Raw genomic sequence first — 16,246 nt, 5'->3', positions numbered from 1 at the left:
CAAAGAGCTGTTATTTTAAAATGACATAAAAGAATTCCATGACATTAAATGATTGACACATTCAGATGGTGTACTATCATTTATCCATGAAATTGGTGAAGTATTCCTTTTTAATACATTTAGTACAAAATCGATAGAAATGTCATAATTTAAGAGCATTCATTTTTAAGTGACATCTTGTTATCTTCATGACTTGTGGCTTTTCTTCTAAAATTAGTTCACCTACACACTCTTACCATTTATGCACCTAAGATGTTGATGTCACTGTCATTTGAGCATAAGCCATTGGCATGTGCCATCGTCATCCGAACGTAAGGTGCCAGTGTCTTTCCATGTTATTACCGCTATTGTCCAAGTCCCACCTCCGAACGCACTCTGTTTCTCCCTAAAGCGTGAGAGGCTGTCGCTGTAAGGAGACAAAGCACTGTAAACACATGGCTGTGTGAGAGACAGTGTTCACATCAAGTCTTGTATTTGGACGGTGCCACCATTTATGATGGTGTTTCAATCTAGCTCTTTTGGAAATTCAATATATGCACTTTTCAGGCAGAAGTTTTCCCGGTGCGCTCACACACGTTTACCGTAAAACTCAATGTAGAGGGCCAAGCGGAGCTGCCATCCCGTACTCCACATCTTTACACACTTTAATCTTTAAATACAAACCAATTTAACTTGAAAATATTTATGACTTTATGACGTAGTATATATATTTTTTTCTAGATGTTTTTCCTCAGGCTGCAGTCCGGCCTCACAGAACATTGAAAAACTGTGAGCTGGCCCTTTGATTAAAAAGTTTGAGGACCCTTGCTGTATAGTATAAGTATTTAGTACATAATTGGCATGCAGCCTTTTTCTTTCTCTTCCACTTTCTCTTCTTAACTTTCCCCAGCCCTTTATACGTACCAGGATACTTTTTCCAGGTGTTTCTCATTGAGCTTGCTCCAGATCCTTGCCCTGGAACACATCAAATATAATCCACTGAGATGGTGCAAACATTCATAATAACCATCTAAAAAAAACATTTTGGCCAAAAATCAGAATCTGAACCTACACAGAATTGAAAGAACAATTCTAAACTGAGCAGACAAATACCCATTAAGCAAAGGTTACAGGGAAACAGAAGAATACAAAGTGTGGAATTAGTGTGAGTGTAATATGAGCATTGTTCGGCTGTGCCAAGAAGCATTATTGTATGTGAGAATTGGGCCACAGTAAGAGAGCTCAGTGAGGTCTTGTTTAAAGAGCAGAGTGTCCACTGCGGTTAATGAGTGCCACAGCTCTGGGGGAAAAGCTCAGCATCTCAGCATCTATGGAAAATCCTCAAGCCTGCTAGAACAGTTATCTCAGGTGGTGAAACTAGATGGAGAGGGTTTTGAGAAAATGCAAATCTGTGATATGGTTACTTCTGCAGATGATGTGGGTGTGTTAGATAGATTATATTCTAATTATGGGCTTCCTGAACTGTCAGTTGCCTGTTTTGGTTGACTACTGACCTGTGTTATGACCGTAATAAAGCCATTCATAAAAATAAATAAATAAATAATGATAATAATAATAATAATATTTTTTTAAAAGCCATCCCAGCCCCCAGATCAAGACACCAGAATTTAGATGGCAAGAAGTTTCTTTTTCTTTTTCCTATCAGTGTAATATCTTCAGTAGTGAAGCCAAACAAAATTCCAAAAACAACTTCAAATACATATCAACAATGTAACTATTACAACAACAAAATTACAACAACTAATCTTCCTCCTTCAAGGAGAAAAGGTATCAAAACAAAAAACACATCTCTTAGTATAAAAAGTAGACATTTACATTTTTTCTGTGAGACCTATACACAAGTGAAAGCTAGCACACAGGAACACTACACAGGGTTGGGTTGGTTTGGCCAGTGGGAGGACTGATGGCACAGGGGTGAGTTTTGGAACAGCCCTCCTCTGCCATCATGTCAGCCCACTTTGTAGCTGGAGCACCCATCTACTGCAGTCAATCAGAACCTGCCCAGATGACGGGTAGAATGAGGGCAAAAGAGCAAACAAGAAAACAGGGCGGAACATACTCGAGGGTCATAACGCCTGTTGTATCATCCTGATCCTAATGAAGAAGGCAATGTCTAATTGTGCTTTTCCACTACATGGTATGTACTCTACTTGATCACATTTGTTTTTATCTGACTCACAATGGTATCTCATAAAACTACACAGTGGTCTTTTGAAGAAGTTTCAGTGAGAGCTGGACTTGTGTGAAGAGGTTGCATTCAGTTCCATAAATCAACAACCCACAAATACACAATGAGGAAACAGCCCTTAGTTTTAACACAGCCGATGTTGCAGTTTCCAAAGCCCACTGCTCCTGTTAAAGATGGTGTTTTGCAATGTCACCTGCTACATTTCAGGGGGAGTTGTTGTAGAGGAAAACCAACCAGCTACCAGGTACTAAAAAGTGAGTATAGTTGAGTAGAGTAGGTACCATGCAGTGGAAAAGCCCCATTAGTGACCAGCAAGGTCTGAGGCTGAACACTTGAATGTTGGCAAGCAACATTTTTATTAATGATTATTAAGGGGTTTTTTTATGTAAAGTGCTTTTAGAATTTAAATTCTGACAAAGCGATGCCTCACAGTTCTTATCTGTGTATGTGTTCTGTTTAGCTGATGGGAAATCCTCCATGGGTGGATCCTCTGGCCGAAGCAGCAGTGTTGGAGGCAGCAACTCGGATGAAACCATTAAGAGCATCCTGGAGCAGGCCAGAAGGGAGATGCAGGCGCAGCAGCAGGCTCTGCTGGAGATGGAGGCTTGTGGCCGGACTTCCACTGGGGACCGACAGGGTCCACAGGATCCATCCAAGAGCCTGCCTGGCCCCATGCCTGCCTACATCAAACAGGAAGAGGGTGGTGCCATCGCCATGTGTGCGGCCAACCCCATCGGCAGCCCCCAGACCCCACTGAGTGTCCTGTCCCCTGCTGCCTTTGTCCAGAACATCATCCGTAAAGTCAAGTCTGAGATTGGAGAGGCTGGGACCTATTTTGACCAGCACTGGTCAGTTGAGCGAGGGTCAATCATGATGGGGGCCAGTGCTCTATCTCACCCTTTTAATTCGGTCTCACCTTCGCTGTCCTCTTCCTCCTCCACCGGACACTCCTCCTCTGTGCCTCGAGCATGGCCGAGGGCTGAAAACGGTGACTGTACACCCAGTGCTGAAGAGACCGCTGAAGATGAGCCTCTGCTGGGATGTCCTGTAGAGGTAAAGGTGGAACCAGAAGTGTCTGGAAGTGGGGAGCCCCCCTGCGGAGGGGCCAGGATAGGCTACTACCCCTCGTACATTCCCCGCACTCTCAAGCCCACCGTACCACCACTAACCCCAGAGCAGTATGAGATGTACATGTACCGTGAGGTGGACACCATTGAGCTGACCCGGCAGGTGAAAGAGAAGCTGGCCAAAAACGGCATCTGTCAAAGGATCTTTGGAGAGAAGGTAGTTCACTACATTATACAATTCTTCCTGTGTTTTGAATTGTTTTTAATGCCCTTGTATTTGGTGCATAATTTTTAGAAGGCTGAATTTCCTTTACAAAGTGATGCTTTTTTTTCACTCAGAGAGCTTCATAATTTAAGTGCTTCATATTGTGTTTGTGCTTGTTCATGTATCATTTAGATTGCATTTCCAAATCCAAAATCTTTAGTGGATAATGAAAGATATACAAAGGATCCACACATATGACATTAATTACATATATTTTACTTGTTTAATAAACAACTTGTTTCCTAATATTTTTGTAAAAGCTTTAGCACCTTTTTCAGTTATCAGTCTCAGTCCCAAACTATATCATGTATTTAATGGTATAAATGCAACTTAAAGTAACCATTTTTACTGTAGAGCTCCTACAGAATATTCATTACACGTATATCTTTGACTGAAAACTTTTTTGTTTTTGCATGACTTTTCATGGCCTCCAAGCTGTGCTGTGCTGCCACCTATTGGTGGCTTAAAGGATTCACTATAAACTGATAATTTCTCAAATCATAAATTAGTTGTTTTCATTGCTGGTGATGCAGACTACATTTTACTGTTTAGTTTGATTGTTGCAAAATTATTGTGCATTAGGGCTGTCACCATATATATCTTCATGAAGGGAACCAAAAATAATACTCAACATCATAGTTGTACCATAAAAAATTTAAATAAAATAAAGAAATAAAAAAACAAAATTGACAAGAAATTGTGGGAGCCAAACAGTGCAAATTATTTATTAAAAATATACTCTGAGACATTAATATAGCATTAAGTTTTTGGTCATGAGTTGTCCAAAAAAAAAAAAGAGATAGACGTCTGGTCTTGTATAAGTGGACATGATTCCTCATAGGTGTGACAGAGTGGACAGAAAGATTTTGTGTATCTGAAATCCTGCAGGTTCTGGGCCTCTCACAGGGCAGTGTCAGCGACATGCTGTCCAGACCTAAACCTTGGAGCAAGCTCACCCAGAAGGGCAGAGAGCCCTTTATTCGAATGCAGCTGTGGCTTCTGGACCAGCTCGGCCAGGGCCTCAACCAGCAGCCCAACCACAGCCACAACCAGGGTGAGTTTCTCTTTATTATTGTAAAAATAAAATGGGATATTTGTTAGGATTTTGCTGAAACTGATGAGTCAAACTTCATTGCACAACACGGGTCAATGATTCATAATGAGGCTTAACTGAAATGTTTCACTGTATCCATATGATATGGGGCTTTGACACATTTCAGAAAACATAATATATATTTCAACAAAACATAATATATTCAGTGGTGTCAAACTATTGTATCTCAAAATTTGAGGAATTACAGCAAAATGAGGTAGTATTTTTATCTTAAAATGACTACTTCTCTACTACTAATAATTGTGATGCTTCCTTGAGCTGTTATAGGGAGAATAGAGCCCCTGTCATTGCTATTCCGGGTTTAGTGCTGCAGAAAGTGCACTTTTGAAGGAGGGTAGGAAATCACCCTTACACCCTCTCCCACTCCCCATTGATTTCAGGATAGTGCTGTAAAAGTAAATTACACTCTGTAGTTGTAGGGGGAGCCGAAGAGCAAAATTACCAAATCTTACCTAGTATTCCTTTAAATAAAAATACAATTTGAATTTATGTGACCATAGATAAAAGCCCAGTGACAGCTCGTTCATCACCATCCCCTCCACCGAGCCCAGAAGAGAGTCACCACAGCCTGCCCCTGGAGCCAGTCAGCTTAACCCTAGAGAGCAGCAAAGAGAACCAGCACCCTCAGCATGTGGAGCCCCATGCAGGAAAGACCACCCCAGGCATGCTGACCACCCAGCAGCCCCACACTCCACTGGGCATCCAAGAGCTTGTGGCTATGTCCCCAGAGCTAGACACTTACGCCATCACCAAGAGAGTGAAGGAGGTGCTGACAGACAATAACCTTGGTGAGCTCAGCACTTTTCCTTGGTTTGAGATAAGTGCAGAATTCAGACCGTTTCAGTGTTTCAGTTATTGAACTATTTCTAGTCAATGTTCAATACGAGGCTCAGGTCTATACAGGGGAGTTTTGATTTTTATTTTTTCTTTGAAGGTTTATGAGAAAAATCTTTAGGAATATATAAATGTCTGAGATAGATTGTATCAGTAATTTTTCTGTGTGTGTGTGTTTGTGTGCGCCCGTGTGTGGTTTCAGGTCAGCGTCTGTTCGGTGAGAGTATTCTAGGCCTGACCCAGGGCTCAGTCTCAGATCTGCTCTCCAGACCCAAACCATGGCACAAGCTGAGTCTGAAAGGCAGAGAACCGTTTGTCCGCATGCAGCTGTGGCTCAACGACCCACACAATGTGGACAAGCTGAGGGACATGAAGAAAATGGAGAAAAAAGGTGAACAAAAATGGAAATGTCTGGCTTTGATTCTTTATTTCTATATTATGGATCAGTTACAAGGCTGAGCGGTGAATAGTTATTATGTTGAAAATTCAGTTTGAAGGAGTGCAATTTTTTAATTCTTACTGTGATTTACATTATAACCTACTTTATTAAGCATGGCGTGTTTAAGGAGGGGGTGGGGGGGGTAGAATTTATGAACTGCAAGAAGATAAGTTAAACCTGTAAGATGCAATCAAAAAGTGTACAAACACAGCCACAACAAAATGGCTCTCTGTTACATCAGTTTACCATGTTCAAGTGGATTTTTATTTATTTATTTAATAAATTTTTTGGGGAAAATGGGTCTCAGAAAGCCAGAAACAGACCTGGAAGTTAGTTATTAGAAAACAATAAACACATGAATTAATCATATAAATCACTGTATTACAAAAAATCCGTTACGGATTTTCCCGAAACTCATCGGGCTCTATTCAGTTCTTAATTACTGTAAATGTATGACTTTGTAAGCTTCCTATTGTACAATTTCAGAACGCATAGAACCATATATTGAAAGGTACTGTGCTTGTCCCTGGATAAGAGCCATGTAAATTACAGCCCCTCTAAATGAGTACTTAAACATTTTCTATGGAAGCCTGTTTACGCCACATAAAATAATACAAAAAAGGCACCAGTTTTTTTTTCATTAATATGCAATTAGCTATCTCAGTATTTTGAGATACTATCTCATTATTTTGAGATAATAAGTCAATATATTGAGATAGGATCTTGTTATTTTGAGATACTGTCTCAAAATAATGAGATTATCTCAATATATTGACTTATTATCTAAAATAATGAGATACTGTCTCAAAATATTGAGATAGCAACTTGCATATTAATGAAAAAAATTGGTGCCTTTTTAAAAATTATTTTGTGGCGGAAGCAGACTTCCATACTTTTCAGCTAAGAAAAGGTAAATATTAAATTTGTGTTTGACTGTGAGATCTGTGCTGTGTTTTTTGTCACTTCTACTAAGGGAACAGAAGTGAAAGCTCTACGTTTTACTTTGTATTCTTAAAACCACAGTTTTGCAAGATCTTGAATGTAAACCTTTTTTTCTTACCCAATATACAACTGGCTATCCAGGAATTTTTTTTACATGTATTTATTTTTTCAGGTATGAGGCTAATGTACTCAACAAGTAATACAGTGTAGCTATTGGGTAAAATATAATAAGCAAACAAAATATAACAAACGTGTCTGTGCACTTGACATTTTGTAGTAATTTTGTTTGCCAAGCCATCACTTTACATAATATGTTGAAATATGAAAACCAGATACATTTTAATGTATTAGTTTGCTTGTATACATTTCTTGCAGCCTACCTGAAGCGGCGGTATGGCCTGTTGAGTCCAGGCTCAGACAGTGACTCTCCTGGGGCTCGATCTGACTGCATCAGCCCAGGCCTGGCCCCCATGGAACTGTGTCCTTTCAGCCAAGCCAAGAAGCCTAGAGTGGTGCTGGCTGCTGAGGAGAAGGAGGCACTGAGGAGAGCCTACCTCCAAGAGCCCTACCCTTCCCAGCATACCATCGAGATGCTGGCCACCCAGCTCAACCTCAAAACCAACACAGTCATCAACTGGTTCCACAACTACAGGTCAGAAACAAGTTGTGGTTCCACACAACCTGTACCACATTTTAGCTTAAATATAAATAATAATAAGTGGTTACAGATAATGAATGAATGCTATACAATACTGTGCAAAGGTTTTAGGCACTCGAGAAAATGTGATTTAAAAAACTGTTTATCTGAGTAATAAGAATGTATTTGCTCAAAAGAAACAAAAAACCCAAATATTAGAACAAAAACCAATACGTTTATTACAGTGAGTGGTATTCTGTATTCTGATATTCTGTATTTTAATTTGTTGGTTTAACCCTTTTACTCCTCATAATAGTCCAGTATTGTTTGAGATTATCATCCAATACCTAGTGTTACTGAGGTTATTAAATATTTTTATGTTAAACTTTTTTTTTTATGTTAAACTATTTTTATGTCAGGGTGCTGACAAATTAACAACACATCTACAAATTTTATAGATAAAAAGCACACTTAAAAATACTAAAAAATGTTTGTGTGTCTCAGAGAAAGAGTGTGTTAATATAAAGATGTTCTGTGAGCTTGTGTGAAATCAAAGTATGTTTCCAGATATGGATTTGTTAATTCACCAGCATACTTGACATAAAACAATGAAGTATTTATAAACCTCAGTAAAACTAGGTATTGAATGGTAACCTCAAATAATAATGGACTGGCACAAGGAGGGATTTGATAAGGGTAAAACATAAATATACATAATATCACCACATACTGTAATAATGGTATTGGATTTTATTCTAATATTAGGGTTTTTTGTTGTTGTTTTGAACAAATAAGCTCTTAATTCTCAGATAAAAACCTTTTTCAATCTCATTTTTTCAGGTACCTAAATCTTTTTTTAAATATTTTTGTTGATCTCAATATTACATGTTTGTTTGATTACATAAGGATGAATGTCACCCATGTTTTAGCCAATTGCTTTGTTCTGTCCTCTGGTTTACTCTGGTCTCTCTATTCTGGGGCCATAATATAGATTTTTTTATTTAGTTTTATATTATGTGTATTTCAATTACAAATTTAAACATATTACATTTATATTTAAATATTTTATATTTCAATTACTGTGTCTGAATATACTTAATGTCTAAGTTTTTCTAAACATTTATTGCTATTTAAAGGGGTGTAATTGTGTTATTATGCTATTATGTTATCATTTAATCAGTGGCAAAAAAAATTGTCATAAAATGACAATAATATAATTTATTGCAATCATTTTGAGTCAAAATATGAACCACAAAAATGGCTATGTTGCTAGACTTAAGGACAAAGCTTACTGAGGAGATAAATAATAAAAAATAATAATAATACTAGTCTTAAGTACCTAAGACTTTTAGCACTGTAATAAGCACAAGTTGCCATCAATTTGTTCTGAACATGTTATTGCCAGGTTATGCAGTAGTTAGTTGTTACCAGCTAAGACATGACTAATGGATTTGTGGTGCAACTCAATTTAGTAAAGGGATAGTTTGAAATGTAGCAGTTTATGTTTCTAGGTAACAATGCTGAAACTGAAATTATACTCTCCTTTTGTTGTGAACATTTTTGTTTCCTGTAATCTAACTTACTGACTAACTTAACTTACCAAACACATATCAGGCTTGTTAATTACTTAATTAGTTGAATCAATTGAGATAGATTGTGGAAAGCCCAAAAATGTGCCCGGGATTGTGATAAGGATCGGCTGTTCTGATGGAGCCTTCTGTGTCACTTTTCAGAATCTTTTGATAGAGCTCTTGCTCCACCTTGTGGAAACTAAAAGTAATTACAAACAAAAGAACAATGAAAAGGCATAATACAGTACAGATACGTTTCTTGGACTAAAAAATGAATTTTCTGAACGAATGCTCTGGAAAAATACATTCTTCTCAATGATTCTCTTGGATGCTTAAGTCTGTGCTCTGTCCCCATTATCCACTTGTAAGCAGGTCACGTATGCGGCGGGAGGTCCTCATGGAGGGTCCTCAGGACAACGACATGGACGCAGAGCCTCATAACTACTCCCCTTCAATGGTCCGAAGTCCTATGTCCGATGGTGATGAAAGGAAACAGACCCCAGGAATCCTCGGCCGTCCCGTCAGTAATGGTCCCAGACCCCTGGCTGTCAAACAGGAGGCAGGCGAGCTGGAGGACGAGGCGGAGCTCCAGGTCAAGCAGGCAAAATGTTCCTCCATGTGCATCCAATTCCCCCAGCTAAAGACTGAGAGAGAGGAGCAGGCTTCTGGTTACAGGGACCCAGCCCTGCCCACACAATGTCTACAGGGCCTCAGGGAGGATGAAGCAGGCAGTAGCCAAGTTCAGGACCTCCGTACAGAGAGCGTCCAGAGGAGCAGTGTGTCAACACGCGAAGCCGAGGATACTGATAAGTCGCCAGTGGATCCCGTGAGCTTCAAGGCCTCATCAGAGCCCTGTCGCAGCAGCCTGGAAGTTTCCCTCAACTCCCCGTCGGCAGCATCCTCACCCGGCCTCATGATGTCCGTCTCTCCCGTCCCCTCTTCTTCAGCTCCCATCTCTCCATCTCCACCTAACCCACCCCCACCGAGCACTAATTCCAGTCACGAGCCCCTTTCTGGCCCCAGCTATGGCCTGGATAACCCTCAGTCACTGCACAACCCTAAACTCAGCAAGAGCACTCAGAGGCGCAACGAGAAGATGGCCAACTTGAACAACATCATCCACCGCCTGGAGCGAGCTGCCAACCGTGAAGAAACTCTGGAGTGGGAGTTCTAAGGCCAAGCTGCAAGCTCGTGTCTCAGACACTAAAGTCTCTGTAAGAGAACTTAATCCAGAAAAGGCTCCTGAGGAGGCTCCCTCTTCCAAAATCTGGAGCCAGGCTCCACATGGGCTTGTCTGCGTTTCTTCACAAAGAAGAAACCAATTTCAAATAAGAGAAACTCACATACTAAAACCTGGTATCTCCCCGTCAAAGACTTTTAAGAAAGAAAAAAAAATTATTTATAAACGTGTTTTAGGTATTTTGATATTAAGGATCCTACTTTGAATTCTATGTTACAGCGCTAGCTGTTGTGTTTTAAACAATGAAGGAGAGAAATACTGAAGACTTTGCAGCTATGGTGTCATGAAATGCACACTGAAGTCCTGTAGATTGCCACTGGGTGAGATTATTTCAAATGAGACCTCTGTCTTAAGCCATCAAAAAGCACTACTTATATTTAAAACAAAAAAAAAGAAAAGAAAAAAAAAAGACACTGACCAAATTTGCTACTTTTTGAATAGCAATTTTTCAGATTTTGTCTGTAAGACGGGACTGCTAAAGTCAAATAACATGGGAACTTCATACTGACTGAGGGATAGTCCTTAAAGACTCTAAATAGTGAACAATGAGTATGTACTTAGTTTCTTGGTGACATGTTTTGGAACATTTGTTACACAAGCGTATAATGTGTGGTTGTACGTGCTGTAGAAATTGTCTGCAATAGCCTTCTCCGAACAAGATGTAGCATGGTACTCAACTTACCCTCTTATTCTCTATAGTTAGTAACCTGTGATATACTTGAGCGATAAAAAAGTGAAAACGTTGGAAAATTCAGCAAAAAGTAAGAAAAAAGGAATTGTAAAAAAAAGAAGTTAACCATAGAATCTTTTCAGTGAGCTTGTTCTTGGTTGTTTTTTTTTTTGTTTGTTTGTTTTTTTCTTGGAGGTTTACAGCAGCGCCTTTTGTGCACCTGGAAGTGAGTGAGCCATTTGCCACTTGTAGCGCAATGTATATGTCTAAGGTAATTTATTTTGTGTTTACCTCTCTCTCCCTCTGATGCACTGATCTTTTCACAAAGACATAGGCCGAGACAAGGCCGCTTACCTCAGCGTCACAGTTTTGAGCCAGGAATCTGATCCCTGAGCTGTTTGCCCCAAAAAGTTTGAATCCAGTCATGATGTAACATAAGCTTGAAACAAGCCTCAGTGTCCAATTTGAGGGAAAATGGTGGGATAGCATAGTCAACTGGGAACTCTTAGAGAAAACTTAGAGTAATCGTTCATTTTTAATTTTATTGAGGTGAAGGAATCCAGCTTTTTCAGTACGTCTTATGCAGAAATGGCAGAGATGTGAAAAGTGTTATAGGTATCGCCCAATATCAACAGGAAAGGGAACAAAAAACACACAAGGCTAGCCTGAAAAAAACACACACTTGCAAAATATTTGGTTTTCATATCATTTTTAAGCATTTTTGTATGTAATACAAATTTCAAATATTCTTCCTCTCTTTTGTCATTAAAAAAACAAACAATTTAACTTTAACTTCTCTTGTAAGCTAGGTGAAGCTAAGCTAAGCTAGGCTAGGCTGTGTTTTTGCTTGTTGTTATGAGAGAGAGAAAGAGAGAGAGAGAGAGAGCAAAACTTACATATACTTTTGGATGCTTTTGCAGCACATTTCACTTGATGGAACTCTTAACAAATGCAGTGACGTATTCCTTTTTCTCACTTGCCATTTTCAAAGTATTCCATTTTTTTAGGTTTACCATAGAATGACAAAAGAGCCTAAAGATATCTGAATTTTGAATTACAATAATATGTTACACAAAAGAAATCTTGAAAACTTACACATAGTCAAATAATAATCTTGAAGAAACATGATGACATGATGCCTTCTTCTATATAGTTGCTGTCATAAAATCCTCTATCATCAAAACATTCATAGCTGTAATATATCTGAATGTGTTCTGTGACAATATGTCTCTCGCTGACTCACCATAATTCAAACTTGGCGTCTTCTGGTGTACAAAAGAACCCTCAATAAGTTCATGGCTATCATTAATGTGTTCAAAAACTGAAAAATATACTTCAGCCAACCATAAGTGTGGTGCTACCTAAACTCAAACAAATACTGCAGAAGACAAAGGTGCAGTAGTATCATTGATGTGTCCTCATGACAACTACTGGGCATAAAGATTTAGCACAAGCACATCTGACTGTTTCAAACTGATACAAAAAGCTTACCTTATGCAATAGACATTAAAGACAAATTCACATCATTTATTAGTTTATTCATCTTCATGAGTATCACATTGTTTATTTAGCATTTGTTAATATCAAATTTCAGATTCATGTTTTGTTTTAGTTTGTTTAAAGAAATATTACTAAATAAATAGATCAAATACATAGACGCACGCAAAAAAGCTGGCATTCCAGAATGCAGACAGACAGTAAGCGGGAAAAAAATATTTTATCTGCTCATGACTTTGGTATGCTGTTCCACTAAATGAAACGTTAGAGACTTTTTAAAGTCCTGTGTTGACATGAAAGCTAAAAAGCTAAGCACCTAAACCAAGTGTTTCTTTTTTTTTTCCCCCTTTCACATAGCATATTCCTAAAGAGCCCTAGAATTTTGGATGTCCTGCTGCTGATTACTGAAATGCTATTATTTGCTTTATTTTTTGACATAATTACATCAAATTATGTGTTTGTTTCCCACTGGGTTTATATTTTTCTTTGTATTCTCTCTCTCTCTCTCTCTCTCTCTCTCTCTCTCTCACCCTCAATATGTATAGGTCTTCAATACCTTGTATGAGAACTACTTACAGCACTTACCGTTTAAAAATTGTGAAAAGTCCAGAAAAGTTTGAGTATGGAAATTTATTCTAACTTTAGTGTTCCACAAGTCTTTGCCTTGATGTATTGTTGAAGTTGGTAGTAAACACTTGCACATGTCTAACTAGTACTGAGGATTGGAATTATAACACACATGTATAGATATATAAATATTACACATTTACTGAGAAGTAATAGGGGTTCTCGATGCTAGTGTGCTGATATATTTAAAAAAATAATAAATAAAAATAGAGTGTACAGTTATATTAACCAAACACACAGAGTCAGACCTTGTCTGCCAAGCTTGCCCGTGTTCTAGAAACTTCTCTCAGGGTAGTCTTGCTTCTTTAAGCTTTACAAGAACCTGTCAGGTCACATCACTGGTCAGCTTTAACTGTTCACTTGAATTTTTTTTTCTTTTCCTTTCCCTATAATGCAGATGGACTCCATTTTCACCTAATTTAACAGCGTCCAACAAAAGCTCACAGCAACTGAAGCATATAACTTTTAGCTGTAGATGAGAGATGCTGAAAGCTGAAATCAGGAAAATGACAAATTAGTGGTGCTTGTGTTTTTTCTCACTTTTACACTTAGTTTGGTCTGTGCTATGAATATGAATACGTATATTCAGAGCAGATCTGCAGGGCATGCTCTTTTTGGCATGGCCAGAAAACAAATACCATGAAACTTAAAGATATATTGTGCATCAGTGACAAATATAATATTAAAAACGAGACCTTGAGCCTCTTCCTAGTGGCAAGGCCACTAGGCACATACAAAGTGTAACATGAGAAACTGCCCACTTGTCCTAAACAGGTGATTTATAGCAGCAACAAACATGCCATCACCTGAATGAGATTAACTTTTTCCTACAATTTTAAGATCTGTTTTGATTATTATCTCTCTTTATGCATTTACATTGGATTTTCCTTTTTTTTTGTTTGTTTTTTGCATGCACTTTTTTCTTATGTTCCCTTTGTAAAGAAATTGTATGTTGTCTTTTGTAACAATTCAAGAATTCAGCACTTGCACTCCCTAACGTTGGAAAATACTTCCCCTGCATGTCAAAACAGGAAATGGAAGACACTTTGGTGATGGAACACAAAGAGCCTGAGAAGTATGTTACACATAGACTGATGGGTTTTTTAACCACAAAATGTTTTCAGCCATAACATACTGTTACTTTGGTGCTTTGGTGTGCTGTGAACAAGATGTATCTCCAAGCCCTCGTTAATGCTGTTCAAAGTAAGCTGCTGCAGCTTACAAAAAGCAGAGTGCCACGCCTTAAAGGACGTTTATCCAAAAGCCGAATTTGACCTTGGCGATTTTGTGCAGGAGGTTGTACTTACTTTAAGTGTTCAGTTGTTCCTCTTTAGAGCAGCAAAAAAAAAAAAGAAAGCAGTGCACCCTGTGAGAGATGGTTTCCCCCCTCCCTCCTCCCTCTTTCTTGTGACATTTTACACATTTTTTGACACTCATCTCGCATCACCTTAATAGGCAGAGCACTTAAGCTGTGGTTTTAAAGAGAGGGCAAGAAAATGTCATGTGTCTTTTAATCATATGTATCAAGCCATCATTGAATACAGTACATTATTGTATAAAATCTTTGTGTTGTGTGTTTTTTCTCCTAACACCAAGGCTCTAACTTTCAGCATCATCACATTACCTCCACAGAAGGTACACTGTGCACTGCTCACTTAGAGGGTCAGTCTCATTAAACATCCTTAAATTATGTCCACACATTATGGGTTAACGCATTCATAAGAAACAATAAGAATAAGAAACATGCAGGTAAACAGCATTCATATAATTTAGTAGACCAGGTGGAGTTTTGTATGGTACACCAACAAGTTTAAGTTGTTGTTTAACACCGCAATATATCCACATTTCTGCTGAGATTTATGACTTACTATTGTTAAATGTTGAATCTCATTATTTAAGGAAGTGAACCAAAACAACAAATAATCCATCCATCCATTATCTGTAACCGCTTATCCAATTTAGGGTCGCGGGGGGTCCAGAGCCTACCTGGAATCATCGGGCGCAAGGCGGGAATACACCCTGGAGGGGACGCCAGTCCTTCACAGGGCAACACAGACACACACACATTCACTCACACCTACGGACACTTTCGAGTCGCCAATCCACCTGCAATGTGTGTTTTTGGACTGTGGGAGGAAACCGGAGCACCCGGAGGAAACCCACCAACTCCTCACAGACAGTCACCCGGAGCGGGAATCGAACCCACAACCTCCAGGCCCCTGGAGCTGTGTGACTGCGACACTACCTGCTGCGCCACCATGCCGCCCACAACAAATAATCATGTGGCTCAAATAAAAAAGGCTAACAGTGTGTTTTGGTAATGAGATAAAACTGGTAAATATTTTTTATAATACACTGATAGATCACTGGATTAGGAACACGTACCTTGTATCTACACTCATTGTTCATTTTATTAGCTCCATTGAGCATACAGGAGTGCTTTTTAGTTCTACACTTACAGATTGTAGACCACCTGTTTCTCTGCATATTTTCTGGAGAGGACCACTGCAGAGTAAGTATGATTTGGGCGATGGAACATTCTCAGTGCTGCAATGACACAAGATGGTGGTGTAAGTGTGTGTTGTGCTTCTACGAGTGGATCAGGCACAACAGAGCTGCTAGAGTTTTAAAATCTGTATCTCTGCTGGAGGCCCACCACCCAAAAATATCCTGCCAACAGCATCCTATGTCCATTGATAAAGGACAAGAGGAGGATCACAAACTGTGCAGCAAGAGATATCTCTGACGTCTCTGACTATACTTGTATGATGTGGACCAATAAGGTAGGTGTGTATAATAGAGTGGAAAGTGAGTAGACAGTGTTTAAAAACTAAAGTAGCACTGCTCTGTCTGAACACATTGCTAAACCACCACCACGTTAGTGTCACTGTAGCGCTGAGAATGATCCACAACCCAAAATATATCTGTCCTGTGGGGGCCCTGTCCATTGAACAGCATGGTGAAATGGGAATAAGACAGTATGCAAAGAAACAGGTGGACTACAGTCTGTAATTATATAACTACAAAGAGCTCCTCTATGGTCAGTGGATATGATACCCAAAATTTAAGTTTCCGTACAACTTAGCTGCAAACGTGACGTCATATTTACTAGTTTAAATTCAATTAGGGATATATTACATTAACCTTAGGTCTAG

At 38.9% G+C, this 16,246-nt stretch overlaps 1 protein-coding gene across 2 annotated transcripts in view; it reads left to right on the top strand.

The window, feature by feature from the left end:
• The window catches only part of LOC136666160 (homeobox protein cut-like 2), a 220,017-nt gene extending 205,399 nt beyond the window's left edge, over nucleotides 1-14,618 (top strand). Inside the window, exons 28-33 of one of the 2 annotated variants that reach the window (XM_066644204.1) lie at nucleotides 2,649-3,472; nucleotides 4,409-4,574; nucleotides 5,135-5,422; nucleotides 5,671-5,859; nucleotides 7,225-7,501; nucleotides 9,430-14,618. In XM_066644204.1, the coding sequence (XP_066500301.1) occupies nucleotides 2,649-3,472; nucleotides 4,409-4,574; nucleotides 5,135-5,422; nucleotides 5,671-5,859; nucleotides 7,225-7,501; nucleotides 9,430-10,231 (2,546 nt within the window). In that variant the 3' untranslated portion in view covers nucleotides 10,232-14,618. Of the gene's footprint in view, nucleotides 1-2,648; nucleotides 3,473-4,408; nucleotides 4,575-5,134; nucleotides 5,423-5,670; nucleotides 5,860-7,224; nucleotides 7,502-9,426 lie in introns of both variants that reach the window. The other variant, XM_066644205.1, reaches the window with a different exon arrangement.
• Nucleotides 14,619-16,246: the final 1,628 nt, after the last annotated feature.

This window comes from Hoplias malabaricus, chromosome 14, assembly GCF_029633855.1.
Source record: "Hoplias malabaricus isolate fHopMal1 chromosome 14, fHopMal1.hap1, whole genome shotgun sequence".
Classification (NCBI taxonomy): Eukaryota; Metazoa; Chordata; class Actinopteri; order Characiformes; family Erythrinidae; genus Hoplias; species Hoplias malabaricus.
Note: the sequence above shows the minus strand (reverse complement) of the source record. Positions and strands in the feature narration are given on the sequence as shown.